The sequence below is a fragment of the Nicotiana tomentosiformis genome, chromosome 7 (genome assembly GCF_000390325.3).
Source record: "Nicotiana tomentosiformis chromosome 7, ASM39032v3, whole genome shotgun sequence".
NCBI classification, from domain to species: domain Eukaryota; kingdom Viridiplantae; phylum Streptophyta; class Magnoliopsida; order Solanales; family Solanaceae; genus Nicotiana; species Nicotiana tomentosiformis.
In genome coordinates, this window is record NC_090818.1 from 98,982,264 (window position 1) to 99,009,714 (window position 27,451).

The following is a 27,451-nucleotide window of genomic DNA, read 5'->3' on the forward strand; positions in this document are numbered from 1 at the left end:
TCACTAATCCGATTAAATTGACGTTTTGCCCCAACTAAAACACGGAACAAAACTCCAGCAAGCGATACTGGAGTTCAATTTTTTGACAAGTGAAACCCGAGTAACTTATGCTGAAATTCAAAATTTTGTTGAACTTTCAAACCCAGGAACGATTCCTAACTTTTGAACCTTTACTGGTGCAAAATCTAGGAATGATTCTTGATATTTAAACTTTACTAGAGCAAAATACAAGAATAATTCCTGATTTTTGAATTCCTATTGTACTTTAGTTTTTTGGACCTTTACTAGTGAAAAATTCAAAATCCATGAACGATTCCAATTTTTGAATCTTTACTAGTGCAAAATTCCGGAACAATTCATGATTTTTGAATTCACATTATATTTAAGCAATTTTTAACCTTTAAATACAAAATATATGATAGATTGCTGATTTTTGAACCTTTACTAGTGCAAAATCCAAAACATTCCATGAACGATTCATGATTTTTGAATTCACATTATGCTTCAACAATTTTTAACCTTCAAATACAAAATACAGGATAGATTACTGGTATTTGGACCGTTAACAGTGCAAAATTCACAACAATTCAAGAACAATTCATGATTTTTGAATTCATATTATATTTCAGCAATTTGTTACCTTTAAATCCAAAATCGGGGATAGATTACTAGCTTTTGAACCTTTTCAAGTGCAAAATCAAGGAAAATTTCGGAACGATTAATGGTTTTTGAATACATATTATACTTTAACATGCTGCTTCAGGTCATTCAAATTCCATGAACAAATCCTGGATTTTGAACTTGCTAATATTCAAAGTCTTAGAATGCTTTGGTATTTTAGATAGGGATATTTTTGTCCACTACTTTGCTAATGTACTATTTAAATATGTTAAACTAAGCCGACCTAAAATGTAGCTATATATATCAAAATTTTCACAATTTAAACACATTTTAAGATTTACACCCATTTAATTTACCATTGACATTCATTTTAATGATTCCTCGTCGACTTTGATTTTTTCAAAGCGTTTTGCTCTTTGGTTGGCACGTTATTAAAAAGAAATAAAACTACTATTGTCAACATCATCGAGATTATTATCTAGTCATGCCTCATTGTCATTCGCACTCTCACAAAAAGAAAACAAAATTGTAGTGAGATATTATGCTGAATATAATTGGTTGATGATTAATAAGAGAGAAATTCAAAAATAGTCAGATTTACGAGTGGTAATTGAAAAATAGTCACAATTTTAAAAGTAATCGAAATTTAGCTATTTTTTTGTAAAGATAAATTTGAATGAAAACACTGTTCAAAATCTGTAAAATATTCTCGCATAATATACTGGAGTTCGAATTTTTTACATGTGAACTTCCAGCATAATATACTGGAGTTCCAGCATAATATACTCGTCCAGCATAATATGCTGGAAGTTCATATACATGTGCTCCAATCTCCAGTATATTATGATGGAACTTTCAGTGTGCTGGAATTTCAGTATAATATGCTGGAAGTTCATACATAGGTGCACCACTCTCCAGTATATTATGCTGGAACTTTTCGTGTTGCAGCAAAATAGTGACTATTTTTATGACTTTGCAAACGCTGGCTATTTTTCATTTATCAGTCCGAAAACTGACTAGCCTGTCCTATTTTCAGGATTCATAGCCACTAGAAATGTTGTATCTCACTAGCTTTTGTACTGTTTCTTTTTTATTTTCAAGTCATTTTTTTTCTAATTTATATCTAATCAATTTTAGTGGCTTGGCTAAGTGGGATAGCTTTGTTTTATAACCATTTGGTATTCACTGCTCACTATAATCCCGATTAATTCAATTTCGCACTTTTTACCAAAAATTCTTCATCCTTAGGGATCGAACACACGACCTCATGTTAAAGATCTTGGGCAGAAGAAACCTATCTTATATTCCACTAAATTCCTTGATGGTAGGTCATTTGTTTTACGTAGTTCTATATATGAAACCCTTTGAATACGTTCTTTTACATTATCTTTCAAAACCATGCAGCATAAGCAAGTTCCTCTGTTTTCTTTCCAACTTCCTTGTTTCTTTTCTTTTGTGCTAATCTTGACATTAGCCACTGCTCAAATTATAATCATTTCTCCTCCTCCTCCTACCACCACTCCACCACCCACCAAAAGCCCACCACCACCTACCAACACCACCCCACCACCTACCAACACCACCACCCCCACAACCACCATAACGAAAGCTGCCAATATTACAAAACCAGGATGTCAAAAACAGTGCGGAAATCTTACAGTTCCATATCCATTTGGAATTGGTTTAGGATCAGATTGTGCCATAGACCCAAGTTTCGAAATCAACTGTGACACTAAAACAACAGGTTCTCCGATGCCACTTCTAGGGAACATCAAAGTCTATGACATCTCCGACTCTGAAATGCGCATATCAAGTGTCTTAAATCGGAGATGTTACTCATCTACTGGAGTTTTGATCCTAGATCAACCTGCGTGGATGACTTTAGGAAGCTCGAGTCCTTACAGTTTCTCTTCCCTGAACAGGTACTTAAGAATGTTAACATATACTATAATAATTAATAAATAACACATGGCAAATGGGCGAGTTAAATCAAACCTGAGCGAATCAAAATATGTCCAATCAATAAATGAGTCATGATCCGACCTACCCAAAGTTTGCTTAAGACAAATAACGAGTCATAACTTAGCACTCCAACAAGAACCTCCCTTCTATTCTATTTTACTTTTGGAAGAAAAAATGTGAAAAGAATATTGTACCTTTCTTAAATTATTAGCTTATTAGGTATGTTTGGATTTGGATTACAATTGACCTAATGGGATTGCACTACTTTGGCTTGTTTTGACCCAATAATTTGAGTTCAATCCGTTGAGTCAAGTAAACGAATTGGTAATTATCCGATCCGTTTGGGAACAATGAGTTGATTTTGCAATCTCTTTATGCAGATTCACTGTCGTTGGTTGTGATGAAGCTGCTATAATAGTTGGAGACGACTTCGCTAATGGCTGCCCCACTGTCTGTACTACCTCCGGTGATGTAATTGAGGGAAGATGTATGGGTGCTGGTTGCTGCCAAATAACAATACCAAAAGGCTTGAAATATTTCAACACATCTATGCAAAGCTCGAAATTAAATCACACTGCTGTTTGGTCGTATAGTAAATGTGGCTACGCATTTCTTGGTGAGGCAAGTCGCTTCGAATTCAAGGGTTTACAGGATCTCAGTGATCTCAATTTTGTAAAGAAGATTAAGGATAATGTTCCCATTGTGCTAGATTGGGCTATCGGAAATCTTACTTGTGTTGAAGCACAAAAACAACACGATTATGCTTGCCTGGATAATAGCCAGTGTGTTGATTCTGACACTGACATTGGGGGCTACCGCTGCAGCTGTAACTCCGGATATGAAGGCAATCCATACATCGGTTCAGGCTGCCAAGGTAACACGATTTCTACTTTCACACAATGTTTTCAACTTCTTTTTGTTTTTGGCAAGTTTGTCTTTTTCTTTTTCAAGACTATTAATACTATTTCAATTTAGACGACACACTTTTATTATTAGTATTGGACTATATATATATATATATATATATATATATATACATATTTTTACTTTTTCTTCAGTTGCGCCTTTTTCATTAAAGTTCACGCTTTAGTTGCGCTTAAAGCCCCAACGGCGCTTAAAGATTTTTTTACGCTTTACGCTTTTGGTCACCATAAACACTCCTATAACATTACTCAATTTCAGATACACCCCGATATTTATAAATTAAACACGTATGTACTATAAAAATCCTACACAAATATTAATATCCTTAGTGACGCGCTAAAGTTTCTAATTTCAAACCTAAAATAGTTTAGGAATGGACAAAGTTGCCCTTATCTCCATTCTCATCGACATACACACCCGCTCCATCTCTGGTAGCGTTAGAGGTGTCCTCTGTAACACGACTGAGTCTTTTTTCTACTAAAGTTTTTGGAATATGAGCAACACAATGTAATTTCTGCAGATAGTGGATTCCCATCCTCGCAGTACTCTTCATATTTGCAATTCCTGATTATCTAGGCATGAGGCAACAAAATGTAACAGTTTGAAATCGCAACCGTATAATATTTTTAAGTGTACTACTATAATTTATTTCAAAAAAAAGAAATTAGTTGACTATTTTGAGGTGAATCGGTCTAGCAATGAGGTTGCCAACTACTTATTTATAAAGTATTGTTTAAAGATTCAAAGCTCTATAAATGTTGCTTAGCTTTAAAATATTTAAGCTATATGATAAAAATACGATTTAACATCAATTAGTCTCATCGTAAGTGGAAAAGACCAAGAAATAGTGGAAAAGAAATAACGCTATTTAAATACTCCTAGTTGCCAGTGAACAAAATAATGCTGGAACTTTCATTAAACGAATTCAGGTCTTACTTTAGGATATATATATTCACAGCTTCTGCAATTAAATATGTGAAAAAGAAAGATAAAAAGGACAAATTATTATTTTTTATCCACTAGCACAAGTAATGAATAACTTTGTTCATGAGACATTTGTAAAAAAGAAATTACCTAAATTGTTTTTGCCTCTATTAGAATTTGAATATATATATATATATATATATATATATATATATATATATATATATGATCTTCATGATTTTCAATCCACTTCATTGACTGGCCGGCCACACTCAGGGGTGAATGTAGTGTTGAACCTAATTTTCGACGCGAGATAAAAATTTATATGTAAAAATTATTAAAAATTATAAAATAGTAGATATGAACCCATAACTTTAAAAATATAATGAGTTTAATGCTAAAAATCTTAAAGTTACCCATAAGATTTAAATCATGTATCCGCCTCCGGCCACACTCTTGGGTGCTGAAGCATCCGGATTAATATGACTATATGTTCTTTGTTTTGTACGCCAGATATTGATGAATGTGCAGATCCAAACACCAATTCGTGTGAAAAGATTTGCATAAATATGCCGGGGAGTTACAACTGTACCTGTCCAAAAGGATACAGCGGTGATGGCAGAAAGAATGGTCGTGGCTGTATTGCACCGAACTCGAACTCTGAATTCCCATGGATCAAATTTTCTGTAGGTAAGTTTCTCATATATTAAACTTGTCTTTACTTGCATATTGTAAATACAGTATTTTCTAAGTTATGAAATGACTAGAAAAGATGCAATTTTTGTTTTTAACTATTATTATGGCATCGGATATTTCACTACAGTAAAGGAGAGGGACAGAACAGGCAAACTGATAGCACACGATAAATATGAAAAAAGTCCACGCCTTTCTATATATTTTGCTATTTCCATCGTAGACCAACTTGAGTTTCTGTAGAACTATACTACTCCCTACGACACATTTCTATATTTAGTAACACTTTTAATTTAAAAAATTTTCTTTTATTCTTAATAAGATGATTTCTAGCCACATAAATTGCTATAGTTTGTGTAAAACACAAGTTTAAAATATCTTCATTTATTTCTTAAACTCCTCAGTCAAACACCTTCACATAAATTGAGATATATGGAGTATTTCTTTTGTGATTCATGCTCCATATAAGCGGTATTTTTGTTGCACTAGAATTTTTCATCTTCTATAAGAACCAAAAGTATTTGTATCATAGTTCTGACCTAGTCTTCTATAGCCAAGAATGATGTTGAGTAGCATAAACAAGGATTGCATAATTATTCGTTGTAAACAAACTTCAGTGGGAATATAATATTTTCTGTCTAAAAGTCAAATGCTTATCTTGTGAAATCACTATATATTTGAGTTAGTTTTCAAAAAGAATAGATGAAAGTACAGCTCAATAGCTCATAACTTATAGGATAGTATATGTATAATATTTACAAGTTGTCAATATTCATGCATGCTTCTATTCTTATATTGTTTACCCGAAAAATCGGATAATGTTAAATTTATGTATGATTCTAAGAATACGTAATACCTTTTGATATAAAGATAACAAAACAAGTATTTTGATTATGAGAATGACAATGATGAACAGAAAGAATGAATAAGATCCAATAAAACAAGCACGAGGAGATATCTTTGTATATGAGAAAAGATCTTTTTGTTCCAATCTATACCGTGTATTCAGTGTGTCCATAACTTACAAGGATTTCCCCTTTTATAGTAGAGGATCATTACAACAAATAATAAAATAAAGCATATAGTGGAGGACCCATGATGATTTGTCTCTTCCTCGATTCCCGCCAAGATTCTCTCTCTTGGTGCGGTTGCAACGGCTCTTGTCTCTGAGCTCGATACTGGCTCGAACTCATTACTGGGTCGAGCCTTTCGGTCTTGGCTCGAGTTTGACCTTCGGGATGGGTGTCACGCATTTCCGACCTCAAAGCAGTGCCTTGCAGATCGATTCGGTCACGGGCTCGATAAGGTTATCGAGCCGATGCCTCGAGCAACCTTCGGACTCGAGGCTCGTTAATACTGACTTCGGAGCTCACTCCCAAAATCTCACTCCGACTTCTTACCACTTGAATTCGATCGAACGTAGGAAGGCCGAAATCTATTTCGATCGTATACAGATAGTCCCCTCGTTTCTCACGAAGGATGCGGTGAGAATCGATGTGATTTTCAGTGGTTCGATCGGGTCATAAGCCGACGTTTTAACAGGGATCGATTATGACATATGTGATAGCTGTCCCATCGATTTAGCCTTTCAAGGTATTTAATGCTTGTCAGATGGCGGTCGGCCACCTCTGATATTGAACCATCATGATGCGAGCCTATAAATAGCACTTCCATCTAACATTTACCACTTTTACACATTCACTCCCCCAAATTCTCTCGTATTTTCTTTCTATCTCGTCGCTACCAGAGTTTTGGTATCGTCAATTTTTCACTTTCCTTTGTCTTTCTTCCTCTCATATCAATGGCCAAAACTTCAAAAACTGTACCTCGGAAGGAGAAAACTTCTTCTTCACGGCCGTCCAGTGACAAGGCGCCGGTGGAGCCGTCCACCTATGACTACGTTCCCGGCCCGTGTACTCTAAAGATCGATTTCAATGTTGACAATCCTTCGTCCGCCCTGGGTCTATGCGAGCATGTGTCGATGTATATGTGCTCTATAACGAAGGGTCATCTCGAGGCCGTTAGAAAAGACTGCAACTGGGTTCCGAGGTTGTGTTTCAAATTCCATCCCCTGAAGAGAGCGTCATCACCCATGTGGAGGGGTTTTTAAGTATTTACACTTATCCCTTCACATTGGGTCCGGTCGACCCGGTGATCATTAATTTTTGCAAAAGATATCAGGTCACCCTCGGTCAAATTCATCCCTCTCTATGGTGTATAGTAATCCTACTTCGCTTCTTCTCCATCAAAGCCGAGGGGCTGGATTTTTCCGTGAATCACCTCATACGGTTATATCAGCCTCAAATTTTTCAAGGATTAATCAGACTTCATCGTCATGCATTGAAGGCTTTGATGTCGAGCATCGACGAAGACAAGGATCGGGGTTGGATGGAGCGTTATATTCGGGTGAGGACCCGTGACCTTATTCCAGAAGAGAAGATATCGTTCCCCGAAGAATGGAATTTCGACCGTAAGTGATTCTCATAAGACGTTGCTTTTCGTATCCTTTCCCGATTTTTTCTGATGTTTCTTCCCGATATGCAGCTGCCCCTTGGATGCCACAAGCGGTGCCCGACCTCGAGGATTGGGTTCGGAAGTTAGTCTCGACTTTCTCTTATGCCGAACGCGCTTGGCGTGATTTGGCAAAAGGTATATGGGAGGCCAAGAACCATGGTAAGGTTTTACTTCTCGTTTCCTTTGAAGTGTTATTTGTGCTCCATTCATTACCGATTTCCTTTCATGTAGGTGTAACCAAGGATGCCGCTTTGAGGCCTTTGAGCGGTGAAGAAGGAACCAAGTCCCCGGTCCCGAAACCGGGGAAAGATAATAAGCGAAAAGTTGCCTCTCGGTCCAAGTGAAAAATTGCTCTTCCGATTGACTCGGTCCAATGACTGAGAGAAGAAGAAGAAGGCGAAGAAGAAGAAGAAGAAGAAGAAGAAGAAGAAGAAGAAGAAGGAGGAGGAGGAGGAGGAGGAGGTGCCTCGGCTTTGGTGATCCGATCTATGAGAGCTATTGAGGTCACCAAAGCTCCTGAGCCGAGGGCGGCTGAACCGATCGGGGTTGGACCCGAGATCCCGAGTCTTGATCGGAATGCCCCGAGTGATTTGCTTGGGGTTATGATAGTGGGTTGTTTGCCTTCCCTTCCTACCTTTTCTAAGGAGGCGTTAAAGGAAGCTCGAGAATTGAAGACCCCCAATATGGGCGGAGGCTCTAGTGTAGGGGATCCCTTTCGGGATTGCTTTACTGGAGTCGATGATGCCTCCGATATTGGGGACGCTTCTCTCCTACTAGAAAAGGCCCAACATTTCATTACTCGGGTAACAATTTTACTATACTTGGTTTCTTTGTTCTTTTTCGAATTTGACTCGTGCACTTTCTCTACTGTGTAGGCCATTAATAGGTTTCGAGTCGACCTTAGCCAGTGTGAGGTCGAGCTTCAGAAGGTCTTGGGGGAGAGAGATGCCTTGCCGCTTCTTTGCAGCCAAAATGACGAGGCTATAAAGGACCTCCAAGCAGATTTGGCTAAGGCTCGTGAAGAAGAGGCCGAACTTGATAAGCAGGTGAGCCTCATTATGTTAAGTATGGGTTTGACTCGACTGTGGAAGTTAACCCTTCGTTGTCTCAGCTGCAGCAAAAGGTTGAAAAGATCTAGTCACTTCGGGAAGAAGTCGATCAAATCAAAGCTGAATGTAATCGGTGGAAGGAGACTATCGACTGCCTGGCTGCAAAAAAAGAGACCATTTTGACCAACTTATTATCGACCGATGTTCAGCTTTGAAACGTTAAGCAAAAGGGTTCGGCTCAAGCTAAGAGGATCGAGGATCTTGAAGCTCGGCTTGCTGAAGCCAAGGCGGAGGTTGAGTCATCAAAAATCTTGGTGGATAATTCCATTATCATGTATCGGGCTGATGCCGAGGCTGCTGAGATAGAGGCACGAGAGGCGGCGGATACTGCCGACACTCGAGCACATTGGATTGCCAAACTTGCTAAATGTAGGTCTCGGAGGGAGACCCTCGAGGAGATACACTCTCGAGGTTTCGACCTTACTAAAGAAATAAAAAAGGCTAAAGACCTCAAAGCTGAAGCCTTGGCTTCTGATGGCGATGATGATGACGGTAGCAAGAGCAGATCCGAGGATGGGGGAGAGCCTGACAGAGAAGCAAACGCCCCTAAGGATGATCAGGAAGCTTAGTTCATAATTTTTTATGTTTGTAATCAATCATGTAGAAATTTTTGTATATAGACAACTTGGCCGATTTGTGAAGACTTTATACGTGCCTTACAAATGTTTTCACAAGGATCTTAACAATTCAATCAAATTTCGACTTCGTAGTCTCTATGATTGATTGTTCGAAGTGACGTAGCCCTTAGGCTTACTAGTTGAGTCAATGATTCGAACTTGAAGAAATATAATCCATAGGCGTAATAGTCGAGTGAGTGCTTGCTTGAACTCGAAATGAAAGTAGCCCGCAGGCTTTAATCGTCGAGTGAATGATTCGAACTCGAAGTAATGTAACCCTTGGGCGTAATGGTCGAGTGAGTGCTTACTCGAACTCGAAATAAAAGTAGCCTGTAGGCTTTAATCGTCGAGTGAATGATTCGAACTCGAAGTAATGTAGCCCGTGGGCGTAATGGTTGAGTGAGTGCTTGCTCGAACTCGAAATAAAAGTAGCCCGTAGGCTTTAGTCATCGAGTGAATGATTCGAACTCGAATTAATGTAGCCCGTGGGCGTAATGGTCGAGTTAGTGCTCGCTCGAACTCGAAATAAAAGTAGCCCATAGGCTTTAGTCGTCGAGTGAATGATTCGAACTCGAAGTAATGTATTCCGTGGGCCTAATGGTTAAATGAGTGATTGCTCGAACTCAAAATTAAAGTAGCCCGTAGGCTTTAATCGTCGAGTGGATGATTCGAACTCGAAGTAATGTAGCCCGTGGGTGTAATGGTCGAGTGAGTACTTGCTCGAACTCGAAATTAAAGTAGCCTGTAGGTTTTAATTGTCGAGTGGACGATTCGAACTCGAAGTAATATAGCCCGTGGGCGTAATGGTCGAGTGAGTGCTTGCTCGAACTCAAAATGGAAGTAGCCCGTAGGCTTTAGTCGTCGAGTAAATGATTCGAACTCGAAGTAACGTAGCTCGTGGGCGTAATGGTCGAGTTTGTCTTAATTCTGATTGCATAATAAATCTCCAAATAGAGGAATTTTTCTTGGATATAAGTCATTATACATGTGTTCATGTTTCGCATCTGGATTCGGGCCAACTACATGAGCATGGTTCGTTTTGACCATTTTGGCTCTTACAACTTTTCCTACTCGAACCCCGTTGTTGTGAAATAACTTTTTTATATCAAAACTTGATATATTTGAGGGCTAATGCCCCCCCCCCCCAGTATTCGAGGTCGATTGTACGGAGGCCTCAGATACTTGTTGTAAGTGCAGCACGATCTTAGGTTGCCTCATTAAAAACCTTGCCGAAAAACCCATTTGGGATAAAATCGGTCTAAGGGAAAAAGAGTGCAACGCGTGCTTTCAAGCGATGGGTCCATCTTAGCTCTTGTTCGGACTTCTGCAGGGGTCAGTTTTGAAATATAAATGAATATGGAAGGGTCGTACCTTAGCAGTAGTATCGTTTCAGATATAACACATTCCAACTGCTTGATAGCTGTTTGCCGTTTATAATGCCGAGCCTGTACGATCCCTTTTCGGTGTTCTTGAGAACCTGATATGGTCCTTCCCAATTTGGTCCTAGTTTTCCTTCGTTCGGATTTCGGGTATTGATGGTGACTTTTCTTAACACTAAGTCCCCGGGCTTGAAATGGCGAAGCTTGGTTCTTCGGTTATAATTTCTTTCGATTCGCTGCTTTTGGGTGGCTAATCGGACGAGAGCAGCTTCTCTTCTTTCATCCGATAATTCGAGGCTAGTATTCATAGCCTCGTTATTTGATTCTTCCATTGTGAATCGAAATCTGGTAATGGGTTCACCGACTTCGACTGGTATCAATGCTTCAGACCCATATACTAAGGAGAATGGGGTCGCCCCCGTACTGGATTTTGACGTTGTTCAATACGCCCAAAGGACTTCAGGCAGGATTTCTCTCTATTTTCCTTTAACGTCGTTCAACCTCTTCTTTAGGTTTTGAATGATAGTTTTGTTCGTTGATTCGGCCTATCTGTTCCCACTGGGGTGGTATGGTGTTGATAATATCCTTCTTATTTTGTGATCTTCGAGAAATTTTTTTACTTTGCTGCCAACAAATTGTTTTCCATTGTCGCATACTATTTCGGCGGGTATCCCGAATCGGCATATGATATGATCCCAAATATAGTCTATAACTTCTTTCTCTCTTATTTTCTCGAACGCCTGCGCTTCAACCCATTTAGAAAAATAGTCAGTCATAAATAAAATAAATTTGGCTTTACCTGGGGTCGATGGCAGAGGGCTGACGATATCCATTCCCTATTTCATGAACGGCCATGGGGATAGGACTGAGTGAAGTTGCTCTCTGGGTTGATGGATCATTGGCACAAACCTTTAACATTTGTCACATTTACGAACAAATTCCTTCGCATCTTTGCCCATATCAATCTAATAATATCCTGCTCTGATTATTTTCCGAACTAACGTATCGGCACCGGAGTGATTCCCGCAAGTTCCCTCATGTACTTACCGTAGGATGTAATCGGTATCTCCCGGACCCAAGCATACTGCCAACAGTCCATTGAATGTCCTTCGATACAGCATTTCATCCGAAGCCAACGTGAATCGAGCAGCTTTAGTCCGTAGGGTCCTAGAATCTTTAGGGTCCGATTGGAGCTTTCCGCTCTTTAAGTATTCAATATACTTGTTTCTCCAATCCCAGGTTAAGCTTGTAGAATTTATCTCGGCGTGACCTTCTTCGATTACTGATCTCGAAAGTTTAACAACAGTCCCCGAGCCCAAGTCATCTACCTCGACCGACGATCCCAAATTCGCAAGCATATCTGCCTCATTATTCTGTTCTCGTGGAACATGTTGTAAAGTTCATTGTTGGAAATAGTGCAAAGTGACAAGCAGTTTGTCCAAATACCTTTGCATTCTACCTTCTCGAACTTCGAAGGTTTTGTTTACTTGACTCACCACCAGAAAAGAGTCACAATTGGCTTCAATGACTTCTGCTCCTAAGTTTCTAGCTAGCTCAAGACCTGCAATCATGGCTTCATACTCGGCCTCGTTGTTAGTCAACCTGGTAGTTTTAATAGATTGCCTAATAGTGTTACCCGTGGGTGGTTTCAAAACTATGCCTAGCCCGAACCCTTTCACGTTCGAAGCCTTGTCCGTAAAAAGGATCCATACCCCCGATGATGTACCTGGTATCAACAGGAGTTCTTTTTCGACTTCGGGTACGAGGGTTGGCGTGAAATCGGCAACGAAGTCTGCTAAAATTTGAGACTTGATGGTCATACTGGGTTGATATTTGATATCGTACCCACTGAGTTCGACGGACCATTTGGCCAATCGACCTGATAGTTCGGGCTTATGTAAAATATTACGAAGTGGGTAGGCGGTTAATATGCATATGGGGTGACATTGAAAGTATCTTAACTTTCTAGAGGCGCTTATCAGTGCAAGTGCCAATTTTTCTAGGTGCGGATACCTAGTTTCCGCTTCTTTTAAGGTCTGACTTATAAATAGACGGGAAATTGCGTACCTTGCTCTTCTCGAACTAGGACACTACTTACGGCGACTTCCGTTACTGCCAAGTACAAGCAAAGTTTTTCGTTTGTTTTTGGAGTGTGAAGTAGCGGTGGGCTCGATAGATATCGTTTTAGTTCCTCTAATGCTTGTTGCATTCCGGTGTCCAAGCGAAATCGTTCTTCTTCTTGAGTAGAGAGAAAAATTTGTGACTTCGATCTGATGATCTCGAAATGAATCGGCCTAAGGCTGCAATCCACCCCGTTAGCCTTTGTACAGCTTTCACGCTGTCCACGATGGAGATGTCTTCGATGGCCTTGTTTTTGTCGGGGTTAATCTCGATTCCCCGATTTGATACCATGAAGCCGAGGAATTTGCCCGAACCGACCCCGAAAGCATATTTTTCGGGGTTGAGCTTCATGTTGTATTTTCTCAAAATCTCGAACGTTTCCTGCAAATGGGCCAAATGGTCCTCTGCGCGCAGGGACTTAACTAGCATGTCATCAATATAAACTTCCATTGATTTACCTATTTATTCTTCGAACATTTTATTTACTAGGCGTTGGTAAGTAGCCCCCGCATTTTTTAGCCCGAAGGGCATCACATTATAACAATATGTTCCATATTTGGTTACAAATGAAGTCTTTTCCTGGTCCTACGGGTTTATCTGGATTTAATTATACACGAAATAGGCATCGAGAAAAGTGAGGATCTCGTGGTCGGCCGTGGCATCGATCATGCGATCGATGTTGGGCAGCGGAAAGGAATCTTTGGGGCATGCTTTGTTCAAATCCTTATAGTACACACACATTCTAAGTTTGTTCCCTTTTTTAGGCACTACAACCACATTGGCTAACCATTCAGGATATTTCACCTCCCGAATGGACCCTATCTTGAGAAGTTTGGTTACCTCGTCCTTTATGAATGCGTGCTTTTCCTCGGACTGGGGTCTTATTTTTTGCTTCACCGGTCTAAACCTAGGGTCAAAGCTTAGCCGATGCATCATTATGTCTGGTGGGATCCCTGTTATATCTAAATGGGACCAGGCAAAACAATCAACGTTATCGATAAGAAATCGAACAAGTTTCTTCCTGAGTTTGGGGCTCAACCCCGTTCTCAGGTATACCTTTCATTCGGGCCAATGCTCGATTAGTATGACTTGCTCCAGTTCCTCAATTGTAGATTTGGTGGCATCAGAATCATAGGGGATCACGAAGGATCGAGGGATCCTCTGATCATCATCTTCTTCGATCTTCTGGTTATCTGGCTGGGTCGAAGCCGACGTCTGTGATTGCTATTTGGTGTTCCATTCTCCTTCTGAGCACGATCCCTTTATCGGCGAAGGCGAGGATATTGATTTTGCTTGCTCGACGGCTAACATTTCCTTTGCGGCCGGTTGTTCTCCGTACACTGTTTTGACACCTCTCGATGTTCGAAATTTGAGGACCTGGTGTAGGGTTGAAGGTATAGCTCTCATGTTGTGGATGCATGGCCTTCCGAAAAGGGCATTGTATCTCATATCACCTTCGATCACGTGCAACTTTGTTTCCTAGATGGTTTTGGCCACGTTTATTGGTAGGAATATCTCGCAGGTGGTGGTTTCACATGCCATATTGAATCCGTTTAGAACCAGAGTTGCGGGCACGATCTGGTCCTGCAGGCCGAGCTGTTCTACGACTTTCAATCTGATGATGTTGGCCGAGCTACCTGGATCGATTAACACACGCTTCATTTTAGTTTTATTCATGAGTATGGATATTACCAGTGCATCGTTATGAGGTTGGACGACTCCTTCTGCATCTTCATCCTCGAAGGACAAAGTCCCCATGGGTGCATAATCTTGAGTCCGAGATCGCTTTTCCCTCACAATCGATGTTTTAGTGCGTTTAAGCATCGGTCTCTGAGGGGTATCGACGCCGCCAATGATCATGTGAATGATGTGCTGCGGTTCTTCTTGCTCATTTTGCTTGTCGAAATCCCTGTTTTTAAAATGGTTCTTCGCTCTATCACTCAGAAATTCTCGAAGGTGCCCTTTGTTAAATAAGCGGGCAACTTCCTCTCTTAGTTGCCTGCAATCTTCCGTTCTGTGGTCATAGGTGCCATGATATTCACACATTTGATTGGGATTCTTTTGGGCAGGATCGGTCTGCATGGGTCGAGGCCATTTAGTGTCTTTGATGCATCTGATAGCCGACACGATGGCGGATGCACCAACGCTGAAGTTATATTCTGATAATCGAGGTGCTTCTATAGGATCGACATATTTATCAAAGCCTCTCTTGCTCATAAGTCCCCGAGAAATTTTCCCTCGATCAATCCTTCGATTGTTCCGAACTGTATTGCGTGATGAACCGTTGTTCATCCGATCTGCGACGTACGGTTGATATCGGTCTCTGTTTGACCTTTGTTCTCTATCGATCTCCCTTTGGTTTTTAGTAGCTGTCCTGTTCTGATGCACGGGTCCATACGGGGCTCCCAACTGATCATCCTCGACCCAAATCTTCGATTGATATCGGTTGTGTATATCTGCCCAAGTTATTGCTGGATACTCGATCAAATTTTGTTTCAGCCGACGTGATGCTGTCAAACTTAGCTCCTTCAACCCTTGGGTGAAGGCTTGTATGGCCCAATCGTCTGTGACCGGTGGCAATTCCATGCGTTCCTTTTGAAATCGGGATACGAATTCCCTTAGTGTTTCATTACCCCTTTGCTTTACTTTGAAGAGGTCTGACTTCCTTGTTGCAACCTTTATGGCACCAGCATGTGCCTTTACGAACGAATCTGCTAACATGGCAAAAGAATCGATGGAATTTGGTGGTAAATTGTAATACCATATCATTGCTCCCTTCGAGAGGGTCTCCCCAAACTTTTTCAACAACACGGATTCGATCTCATCGTCCTCCAAATCGTTACCTTTGATGGCACATATGTAAGAGGTGACATGTTCGTTAGGATCGGTCGTACCATTATATTTGGGAATTTCGGGCATACGGAATGTTTTGGGGATTAGTTTTGGTGCCGCACTCGAGGGAAAAGCCTTTTGTATGAATTTTTTCGAATCAAGCCCTTTTATCAGTGGAGCCCCCAGGATTTGATCGACCATGGCATTGTATGTTTCCACTCTCTTGTCATTGGCTTCAACTCGTTTTGTGAGTTCCTCGAGCAATTTAGTAATTTCGGGAGTGGTCCCCGATTCTTGCTCGTTTGATTTCACTATGGCGGGCTCCGTTCTGGAGGTGATTTCTCAAAGCGGATTGGAATCCGGCCTGCTTTGTATATGAGTTTGGCTCTGTAACCTAGCTATCGCAACTTGTTGGGTTTGTAGCATCTCGAAGATCATACGCAAGCTGGCCCCGATTTCCCCCGCGTTATGGGTGTCTCGGGCTACGGATCGAGTACCGCCCTGAATGCTTCTTTCCGGTTCATAACGCTGATTCGCCTCCAGAGCTATTTGTGAATTGACATCCAATGGTACTTCGGCTCGAATTTTGGGTACTTCGATTCGAGCCTAAGTGCCATCGTCAACTGGCCTTCCGGCCCCGGGTGACAAGTTGTTGGTTTCATCTTGAAGGCCGACTTCGTGGTCGATAGGTAAAGCCATTGCTGATTTGAGTTTGTAGGTTGGTGTGTACTGTAGATTTATACCAAACAATCACTGTTATCCTTATCCCCACGGTGGGCGCCAAACTGTTTACCCGAAAAATTGGATAATGTTAAATTTATGTATGGTTTTAAGGATACGTAATACCCTTTGATATAAAGATAACAATACAAGTATTTTGATTATGAGAATGACAATGATGAACAGAAAGAATGAATAAGATCCAGTAAAACAAGCACAATGAGATATCTTTGTATATGAGAAAAGATCTTTTTGTTCCAATCTATACCGTATATTCAGTGTGTCCATAGCTTACAAGGATTCCCCCTTTTATAGTAGAGGGTCATTACAAAAAATAATAAAATAAAGCATATAGTGGAGGACCCATGATGATTTGTCTCTTCCTCAATTCCCGCCAAGATTCTCTCTCTTGGTGCGGTTGCAACGACTCTTGTCTGTGAGCTCGATACTGGCTCGAACTCGTTACTGGGTCGAGCCCTTCGGTCTTGGCTCGCGTTCGACCTTCGGGATGGGCGTCGCGCATTTTCGACCTCGAAGCAGTGCCTTGCGGATCGATTCGGTCATGGGCTCGATAAGGTTATCGAGTCGATGCCTCGAACAACCTTCGGCCTCGAGGCTCGTTAGTACTGACTTCGGAGCTCACTCCCAAAATCTCACTCCGACTTCTTACCACTTGAACTCGATCGAACGTAAAAAGGCCAAAATCTATTTCAACCGCATACATATATCATGAAGCCCCCTCATCGCTTTACGTCTTTAATCCATCTTTAATCCATCCGAATAGCTTAAATCTCACTCTTTCTATTACAAATAAAGAAGGGTTAAATGTTTTCTTATAAACAACACAGGTATGGGAGTTGGTTTTGTGTCCCTAGTGGTTGGGACAACTTGGCTCTATTTCAGCATCAAGAAAAGAAACCTCATTAAACTTCGGGAGAAATTCTTCCAGCAAAATGGTGGTTTGCTCTTGAAACAACGAATCTCTTCTAACGAGGGTGGAGTGGAAGCAACCAAAATTTTTACTGCTGAAGAGTTGAAGAAGGCTACAAACAACTATGCCAATGATAGAATTCTTGGTCGTGGTGGAAATGGAATTGTCTATAAAGGTATACTACATGATAATCGCATAGTTGCAATTAAGAAATCTAAGTTTGTGGACGAGGATCAGGTTGAACAATTCATCAATGAGGTACTTATTCTTACTCAAGTCAATCACAGAAACGTTGTGAGACTCTTTGGATGTTGTTTGGAAGCTGAAGTTCCTTTACTGGTCTATGAATATGTATCTCATGGGACTCTTTATGAGCATATCCATAACCAAAATGGAGCTCCTTGGTTATCTTGGCAAAATCGGTTAAGAGTTGCTACTGAGATAGCAAGTGCACTTGCTTACCTTCATTCATCCGCGTTAATGCCCATAATTCACAGAGATGTCAAGTCTGCTAATTTATTATTGGATGATGTTTACACTGCAAAAGTGGCAGATTTTGGAGCTTCAAGATTAATTCCACTTGATCAAACACATCTTGCTACATTGGTTCAAGGGACATTAGGTTATTTGGATCCTGAATATTTCCGCACTAGTCAATTGACTGAGAAAAGTGATGTTTATAGTTTTGGAGTAGTTCTTGCGGAACTTTTGACAGGAATAAAGCCTATTTCTAGGGACAAAAATAACGAGGACAAAAATTTGGCGGAGTATTTTGTTTTGTCCATGAGAAAGAATCAATTGTTTCAAATTCTTGATCGCAGAGTGGTAAGAGAAGGAAGCCTCGAGCAACTTCAAAAGGTAGCTGAGTTAGTGAAGAATTGCCTTCACTTGCACGGAGAAAATAGGCCTACGATGAAAGAAGTAGCAATGGAACTTGAAAGTTTAAGAAAGTTTACCAAAAATAACCCTTGGTCTAATGCAGAGAATGAAGATGAATCATCAGATCTTTATACAATTCAATTTGACTCTAATACAAGTATCAACAACTTATCTGGACAATACAATTCCAACTCCAACACAAATAGAACTAGCAATTTTTCCGGACAATATAGTGCGGATAATTCTTCATTTATATTTAATAGAAATATCCCGCGCTGATCCAAACCAGAAGGCTAAAATATGATGATTGATGAAGATTTTCTGCAGTTGTACGTTCTTTCCTTCTTGTCTTTATTCAATGTTGAATTTTCTGATGTAATATGTTTGATTTTTGATTTGTTTTTTTCTCTTGAGAGTCAAAGTCCGACTAAACTTGTTAATCAAATGTGTTGTTTCTCATTTTTATATGAGAAAAAATTGTTGTTTATGGTATCTTTGTATATCATTTTAATTATTTATTGAAAACTAAATTGATTTATGTTCGATTTAGGAATACAAAGATGTGTTTGCTTGATCTAATTAAGGTCTCTCAGTTTAGGGTAACTCCTTTTCAGTTTATCATTTGTTACAGGCTTACAGCAATTCATCAACTTAATTGGTGTCTGCTCTTACAGAGTTGATGCAGTTTACAATAACCAAGAGGCAAGAGCATAGAAAACAGGACGACAAAGTTGTTTTCTTGACAACATTTTAGCTAGGAAAGTGAGGAGAAATATAAATGTACAACAATAGTATAAAAAACAAACTTTCTCATAATAAAACGACAACAACAATAACAACAACAAAAACCTAGTAAAATCTCACAAATGGGGCCTAAGGAGGGTAGTGAGTATGAAGATCTTACCCCTACCCACCCGGAGGAATAGAGAGGTTGTTTCCGATAGATTCTCGGCTCAAGAAGATGAAAAGAGATAATAAATCCGTTACAACAACAGAAACCAGAAAAATAATATCAGCATCATAAGAGACAGAAAATAGATGAAAAAGTAATAACAATAACCAGTAATAATGACACAAAAAACTATTATTATCTCATAATAAAACGAGAAACAATATATTTAAAAGCTAGCTTCAGTAGGAATTTGACTCTCAAGGCAATAGAATCCTTGACGGAAAAGTTTTCTATGCAAACCAAAATTCAAAGAGAAAGGTACAAATTAAAAGCAAAAAAAATTACATCAGAAAATTCAACATTGAAGAAAGACGAGAAGGAAAGAACGTACAACTGCAGAAAATCTTCATCAATCATCATATTGCCCTTCTGTTTTGGATCAATGGGATATTTGTATTCGGAGTACTATACATCAATGAAGAACTATCCGAACTATATTGTCCAGAAAAGTTGCTGCTATTTGTGTTGGAGTTGGAACTATATTGTCCAGAGAAATTGTCGATACCCGTATTAGAGTCAATTGGAATTGTATAAAGATCTGATACTTCATCTTCATTCTCTTCATGTCCATGTCCGTTAGGCCAAGGGTTATTTTTGGTGAACTTTCTTAAACTTTCAAGTTCCATTGCTACTTCTTTCATCGTAGGCCTATTTTCTCCGTGCAAGTGAAGGCAACTCTTCACAAGTTCAGCCACCTTTTGAAGTTGCTCGAGGCTTCCTTCCCTTACTACTCTGCGATCAAGAATTTGAAACAATTGATTCTTTCTCATGGACAAAACAAAATATTCTGCCAAATTTTTGTCCTCGTCATTTCTGTCCCTCGAAATAGGTTTCATTCCTGTCAAAAGTTCTGCAAGGACTACTCCGAAACTATAAACATCACTTTTCTCTGTCAGTTGACTTGTGCGAAAATATTCAGGATCCAAGTACCCTAATGTCCCTTGAACCAATGTAGCGAGATGTGTTTGATCAAGAGGGATTAATCTGGAAGCTCCAAAATCTGCCACTTTCGCAGTGTAAACATCATCCAATAATAAGTTGGCAGACTTGACATCTCTGTGAATTATAGGCATTGCCGCGGATGAATGAAGATAAGCAAGTGCACTTGCTGTCTCAGTAGCAACTCTTAGCCGATTTTGCCAAGATAACCAAGGCGCTCCATTTTGGTTGTGGATATGCTCGTAAAGAGTTCCATGAGATACATATTCATAAACCAATAAAGGAACTGCAGCTTCCAAGCAACATCCAAAGAGTCTCACTACGTTTCTGTGGTTGACTTGAGTAAGAATAAGTACCTCATTGATGAACTGTTCAACTTGATCCTCGTCCACAAACTTAGATTTTTTAATCGCAACTATGCGATTATCAGGTAAAATACCTTTATAGACAATTCCATTTCCACCACGACCAAGAATTCTATCATTCGCATAGTTGTTTGTAGCCTTCTTCAACTCTTCAGCGGTAAAAATTTTGGTTGCTTCCACACCACCCTCGTCAGAAGAGATCCGTTGTTTCAATAGCAAACCACCATTTTGCTGGAAGAATTTTTCCCGAAGTTTAATGAGTTTTCTTTTCTTGATGCTGAAATAGAGCCAAGTTGTCCCAACCACTAGGGACATAAAACCAACTCCCATACCTGTGTTTGTATAAAAAAATTAAAATTAAATCCCTCTTTATTGCAATTAGAAAGAGCGGGGATTTTAGCAATTTGGACTGATTAAAGCTTCATGATCTAAGAGAATGGACATGTATGCTCCTTTACTGTGTGGTATCAGTTTGGCTGTTCTGTCTCTTTCTTTAATTCTTTTTATATTTCTTTTAGTTACTGGGACGGGTCACAGGTGTGTCTAAAGATTAGCGAAATATCCAACGACATCCTAATCAATAGTTACTAAAGATGAAAATTGCATCTTTCCTAGTCATTCCCTAACTTTGAAAATACTATGTATCACATGTGAGTAGAGACGAGTTTAATTTCTGGGAAACTTACCTACAGAAAACTTAATCCATGGGAATTCAGAGTTCGAGCTTGGCGCAATACAGCCACGACCATTTTTTTTGCCATCACCGGTGTATCCTTCTGGACAAGAACAATTGTAACTCCCCGGCGTGTTTATGCAAATAGTTTCACATGAATTTGCATTTGGATCTGCACATTCATCAATATCTGACATGCAAAACACAGAAAATAAAGTCATATTTATCGCTGACGCTTTGTCTTTTTTTATCTGTTTTTCTTTTTACACATTTAGTAGCAAAAGTTGTCTAGTAAGACGTGAAATTGTTGAACGAATAATTCCAGCATTATTTTGTGCACTTATGGCAACTATGACTATTTAATTAAGCTTGGCAACTAGGAACATTTAAACAGCTCTCAGATCTTGCTAAATGTCTTTTGCTCTGCCTTGCTCCTTTTCAATGTATCTTGACCTTTTCCACTTAAGATAACGAAACAAGTTGATGTTAAACCATATTCTTTATCATGTTTAAGGTACTAAATATATGTACCGTGGAATCTTTAAACATTACTCTATGAAATAAGTTACTAACTAACAACCTCACTGCTAGACCAATGCAACTCAAAATAGTTTATTCAATTAAAATTACAGCGGCGTTGTCTATCATGCATAAAGTCCTACTTATCTATAACATTATTAATATTCCATATATTTTCGTATAAGCTAGTAACAAATTACTATAAGCTGATGAAGAACAATTCGAATTCAACTTTTAAAAGTATTAAGTGAGATTTTAAAAAATAGAGGGGATCAAACTACCTCCTCCCCACAAAAGAAAGAAAAAACAAAAAAGTAGATAAATAGAAAGAAAAAAAAAAAGGACTCGGCAATTTATATCTATTAAGTCAAACTTTGGTAAGAGGGATGAATTACTGATAAGCTAAGTTGGTCGGACTCGGGTGTGGATATCCGATACGGGTACAGATCCGAGAGTCGGATTCGGCAAAATCTAAATTTTAAGATTCGTGGGGTGCGGATCCGGAATTCCGGATATGGATATGATTGCTCGGATTCGGCTAAGAAAATTCATAATTATAAAAATATTCTAAATTTTTATAGAAGCAACGAATATAAGACAAAAGGACTATAATATTGAAGGTATGTCATTTCCCATATTTAAATCTGTTTTATCTTTTATTTGAGAAATCAAAATCTCAAATTTCCCCCCAAATTTGTCTATAGAATCCAGTCAAAGTATCTGAAATTAGTTGACCGAATCCCAAACTTATCTCGCACCCACAGCCGTCCCAGTATCGTGTTAAGACGAGTTCGTCATAAATAATAAAGAGTCAGTGCAACTTAGGTGATAAGTCCAATCCAGGTTTGAACCCAAAGAGCAAACATAGAGCTGCTCCCTCAATTCAAAAAAGAGTGATACTATTTTTTATTAGTCCGTTCAAAAAACAACGCACTTTAATTCCTAAAGTCAGGAAAAATTTAACTTGAACATCCCATTTTGTATAGTGACAAACTTTTATAGCCATACAAATTTATGACATGCTTAAAAGTTTAAAACTTTTTATGTCCACACAAAAGTCATGACATATTTAAGACCATAAGATTAAAAAAAAAATTCATTTCATTCTTAAGCTCAGGACTCAATAAAACGATATCTTGTAAATTGAAACAGAAAAATATCTACTGAGTCAAACTTCAATGAAAGGGATGTATTAGGGATTACTCAACTTCACCTCCAATGTCACGTCAGGTCCAGGTTTGAAGCGAAAGAGCAAATTGAGAACTACTATTGATTTTCTAGGGATAGTGGTAAAAGTAAAAAAAAAAAAGGAAGTTCCAACATGTGAGAAATCAAGTTACCTTGGCAGCCAGAGCCAATGTATGGATTGGCTTGATATCCGGAGTTACAGTTGCACCTATAACCACCAAGGCCAGTATCAGAATCAACGCAGCGACTATTTTCCAGGCAAGCATAATCGTTGCGTTTCTGTGCTTCAACACAAGTAAGATTTCCAATAGCCCAATCTAGCACAATGGGAACATTATCCATAATCTTCTTAACAAAATTAACATCACTAAGATCCTGTACACCCCTGAATTCGAAGCGACTCGCCTCACCAAGAAATGCATAGCCACATGGATTAAACGACCAAGATCCGCTGTGATTTTTCGTGCTTATCATAGACGTATTGAAATATTTCAAGCCTTTTGGTATTGTTATTTGGCAGCAACCAAAACCCATACATTTTCCTTCAACTACTTCCCTTGAGCTACTACAGAGAGCGGGGCAACCATTAGCGAAGTTACGTCCATTTATTATACCACCATCATCACAACCAACCACAGTGAATCTGCCCAGGTGAATTTACAATCAGTAAGTTTAGATGTAAACAGATGGCCAAATCAACTCATTTTTAGTAATCCTATCAATTTAAAACGGGTTGATTGATAGCATTTTTGTTGGCTTGATCCACTGGATTTCAATCTAATTTAATTTGGGTCAAAACGAGTTAAACTAGTATAACCCCACATGTCAAACTGCAATCCAAATTTAGACATACAAAATCAGATTTGAGATTGAAAATTATGTAAACATAGGAAGAATATAAACTACTCCTCTATTTCAATTTATGTGAACTTATTTTGACTGAGCATAAAATTTATAAAAGAAATGATTTTTTTTTAAAACTTGTGGCTCTAAACAAGTTATAATATTTGTGTGACTATAAAGTGGAGAGTAATAATTTAAGAGAAAACATTGGTTTTCTTTTCACCTTTTCTTTCAAAACAAAAAAATTAAAAAACGATGGGAGGTTGGATCATGTTAGACGGGTTAGCTTATGACCCATTATGTTTTTGACGCATCTTAATTCACCAATTTAGGCTCTCGTTTGGCCATAGATTTTAGTTTTTTTTTTCAATTTTTTTTAAAAAATTGATTGTTTATGAAATATGATCATGTTTTGAGGAAAAAAACTTCAAAAATTTTCAAATTCCCAAAAATTGGTGTAGGATAGTTTTTGGGTGAATTTTTTTTTTTCCCACTCACAAAACTTCTAACTTTTTTCAAATAAAATGCATGTCCAAACACAACTTTAATATTCAAAAATTATTTTTCAACACAACTTTAAAAACTCTTTTTTCAAGTTTCAATCAAATCTATGTCCAAACGGTAGCTAGGTCTAAGCTAACTTCGATTGATTGAGCATGGCATATTTACTGATTTGACCCATTTATACCCGCCCAAGTTCAAATGAACGAGTCCATTTGCCACATATGAGCATTTTAAAAACAATCATGGTGCATATATATGATTGGAGCAGAAAACTATAGGTTCAGTTCTGGATAGGCCTACTACCTGTTGAGAGAAGAGAAACTGTAAGGACTTGATCTTCCTAAATTCATCCAAGCAAGATCATCTTGAAGCAAAGCTCCTGTTGATGAGAAACACTTCATATTTATGGTATTTGATATTCGCATTTCAGCATCTGAGATGTCGTAGACTTGGATGTTCCATATGAAGGGTGTTTGAGAACCTGTTGCATTTGTGACACAGTTGATCTCGAAACTTGCGTCTAAGGCACAACCAGATCCTAAGCCAATCCCAAATGGATATGGAACTGTAAGATTTCCACACTGTTTCGGACATCCTGGTTTTGTGATGTTAACAGCTTTGGTGATTGTGGTGGTCGGAGAGGTGGTGTTGGTTGGCGGCGAAGTGGTGTTGGTGGGTGGAGAAGTGGCGGGACTGGTGGTGGGAGGAGGAGGAGAAGGGGTGTTAGTGGTGGTAAATTGGGCGGTGGCTAATGTCGAGATTAGCAAAAAGAAAAAGAAACAGGGAAGTTGGAAAGAAATCTGAGCAACTTGCTTTTGCTGCATGGTTGTGGGAGATATAATAACGTAAAAGAACGTATTGAGTAACGGGTATCATATATAGAACTAAGAAGAAAATGGCTTACCAACTAAAATTTGTGATAAAGTATTCATTTATTTTTAAGAAAGGTTTGGGGCTCTAATTATGGAGTCGCTTCGGTTAAGGAGTACTTTACCTCTTAATATGGGATATTTCGATGCAAATCCGAACGTAGTTGGTATATCGAGTGGGAAACCAAAAAAAGAAAAGAAGAAGAAAATGACTTTAGATACTGAGATGCAAAATTGAGTGGTTATTATTCCCTCTGTACATTTTTAGTTATTTATTTTAATTTTGCACTCTTTTTAAGAAAAAAATAAATGAAGCATGTATTTTATAATTTTACCTATAATAATGATAGCATTTTCAAAAGTTTTGACAAATGATTTAGGGAATAAGTAGTTAATAATAAGGGTAAAATGAGAAAAAAAAATCTGTTTAGTATAGTGGACAACTAAAAGTAAACGGATGAGTATAATTTAAAAACAATTGTTTTCTTTTTCTATATTGCGAATGTCAATGAGGCATACTAGTAAAAATGTCGACGACGTTGACAATCGTAATTTTGACTTTTTAATAATGTGCCCACCAAACAGCAAAGACTTTGACAAAATCAAAGTCGACAAGGAATCATTAAAGTGAATGCAGGTTAGTGATTCAATGGATACGAATCTTCGATATCGGGTCGAAATTTGAGCAGAGAAAGAAAAATTTCTGTTTGAGTTAATACAGTAAAATAATCGAGATGTGAGCTAAACTAATCTAAATACTAAATAAAGAAATGATTAAAGCGAGTTCTGGGGATTATTTTATCTGGTTTGTATCAATTTCAAACTAATCCATGGACTACGTTTAGTCAACGTTCTACTTTTTAACCTTTGTGTTCTTCTCTGAAAGTAGTACGTAAGAATCTGTGTATAGGGTGTCTTGTAATTATTTCCTTTTTCCTCCTAAGGTTTTGTATACGGTTAAAGTCGGGCCCACCCGACGTTACTATTTGACAGAGACCGGGAGGTTGTATCGAAAGACGGCCTCGTAACGAAACAGACTAAATTACGAGGATAAGGTACCGAGTTCAGAATCGAGGTACCTGTCGAGATCGAGGCTAATAGCGATCGAAACCAAATGAGACAAACATCGAATAAAATCGAAGATAGCACAACAACAGAAAGGCGAGATATCCGTGACTGGTCGAGGATCATGGCGTAAATTTCGGAACGGATCAAATCAGAAACGGTTAATTAGCTAATCATGAGATTTCCTTCTGTAATTAGAATTATACCATAAGTAGAATTTCTCTACTATTTAAAGGGGGTTCTAATCATTTGTAAGACACATTATTGACAGATATCAAAGCAATATATTTTTCTTTCTCATTTATACTATTGTTCATCGACTTGTTATATTTTAATTGTTCTTACATCAACCAGTTCGAGGGTATCCAAACTCGAGGGCTGAGTTCCATTCTAACACTGCTTTGCTTTACTTTATAGTTCATTTCTGTTATTAATCTTCATATTTATCAATTGGTATTAAGTGACATCACGTGTCCTTAGAACCACATTATAAATTTAATTGTTATCTAATTTTAAGGGTAAATAGTTTGGCGCCCATCGTGGGGCCAAGGATAGTAGTGGTTGCTTAATACTGATTCCGATAACACACACTGCTTTACATTTGTTCTCGTAAGAATCTTTATTTTCAGGATAAACATGTCAAACTCATAAGTAGCGCCTACACATGGTGACAATGGCCTCAGATTTAACTGGAAAAAATGACAATATAGTCGCCCCAGGGATCGAGGCGCCTCAGGCTGACCTCGAGGGAGCACCAATTGCAAATCCCGTCGATGTCAGTTCACATATCGCCCTAAATGCAAATTTAGGCGTTGATCCCGAAGGTAGCTTATGCAGGGAAGTTCGATCAGGTGGTCGAGGTACGCAGAGCGGAGAAGATGGTGGAGTTAGCCTCCAATTGATATTCGAAATGTTACAGGCTCAACAAGCCGCTATAGCACAACTACAAAATCAGCACCGAATACCAAGTAGGATCGAACCAGAAGTCGTCCACAAGACCGAGCCTGTGCCGGAAAGGTCGAACGCCAACAAATCAGAGACTAACCCCGCCATTATGAAAATGCTCGAGGAGCTCACTAAACAGATTGAATCAGGAGAAAACAAAATCGAGGCAAATGACAAGAAAGTAGAGACAAACAACTCCCGGGTTTGACCAAATACCGGGGGCACCGCCGATTCTAAAGGGTATGGATTCAAAGAAATTCGTACAGAAGCCTTTCCCTCCAAGTGCGGTTCTGAAACCCATTCCGAAAAAATTCTGAATGCCAGAAATTCCTAAGTACAATGGGACCACCGACCCTAATGAGC

The 27,451-nt window shown here is 38.9% G+C and overlaps 2 protein-coding genes across 2 annotated transcripts; one reads left to right on the forward strand and one right to left on the reverse strand.

Moving 5' to 3' along the window:
* The first annotated feature begins 2,019 nt into the window (after nt 1-2,019).
* On the forward strand, nt 2,020-18,725 carry LOC104086294 (wall-associated receptor kinase 2-like). The gene is made up of 4 exons (XM_009590529.4): nt 2,020-2,543; nt 2,964-3,457; nt 4,945-5,121; nt 17,265-18,725. Exons 1-4 carry the CDS (start codon nt 2,020-2,022, stop codon nt 18,503-18,505), a joined length of 2,436 nt encoding a protein of 811 aa, XP_009588824.3. The 3' UTR covers nt 18,506-18,725.
* A 486-nt stretch (nt 18,726-19,211) lies between these two features.
* Nucleotides 19,212-24,640, reverse strand: LOC104086295 (putative wall-associated receptor kinase-like 16). The gene is made up of 4 exons (XM_009590530.4): nt 24,513-24,640; nt 23,015-23,505; nt 21,169-21,345; nt 19,212-20,814 (listed from the first exon to the last, which is right to left on the reverse strand). Exons 1-4 carry the CDS (start codon nt 24,632-24,634, stop codon nt 19,535-19,537), a joined length of 2,070 nt encoding a protein of 689 aa, XP_009588825.2. The 5' UTR covers nt 24,635-24,640; the 3' UTR covers nt 19,212-19,534.
* Between the last annotated feature and the right edge of the window lie 2,811 nt (nt 24,641-27,451).

What these genes read in the sequence shown, in the direction of transcription:
- LOC104086295 (XM_009590530.4), bottom strand. Translation starts at nt 24,634, where the DNA reads ATGCGAATATCAAATACCATAAATATGAAGTGTTTCTCATCAACAGGA. An exon ending in CATTGGCTCTGGCTGCCAAG is followed by an intron (nt 21,346 to 23,014) that starts GTAACTTGATTT and finishes TTTGCATGTCAG; the next exon opens with ATATTGATGAATGTGCAGAT. An exon ending in ATGGATTAAGTTTTCTGTAG is followed by an intron (nt 20,815 to 21,168) that starts GTAAGTTTCCCA and finishes ATACAAACACAG; the next exon opens with GTATGGGAGTTGGTTTTATG.
- LOC104086294 (XM_009590529.4), top strand. Translation starts at nt 2,020, where the DNA reads ATGCAGCATAAGCAAGTTCCTCTGTTTTCTTTCCAACTTCCTTGTTTC. An exon ending in CATCGGTTCAGGCTGCCAAG is followed by an intron (nt 3,458 to 4,944) that starts GTAACACGATTT and finishes TTTGTACGCCAG; the next exon opens with ATATTGATGAATGTGCAGAT. An exon ending in ATGGATCAAATTTTCTGTAG is followed by an intron (nt 5,122 to 17,264) that starts GTAAGTTTCTCA and finishes TAAACAACACAG; the next exon opens with GTATGGGAGTTGGTTTTGTG.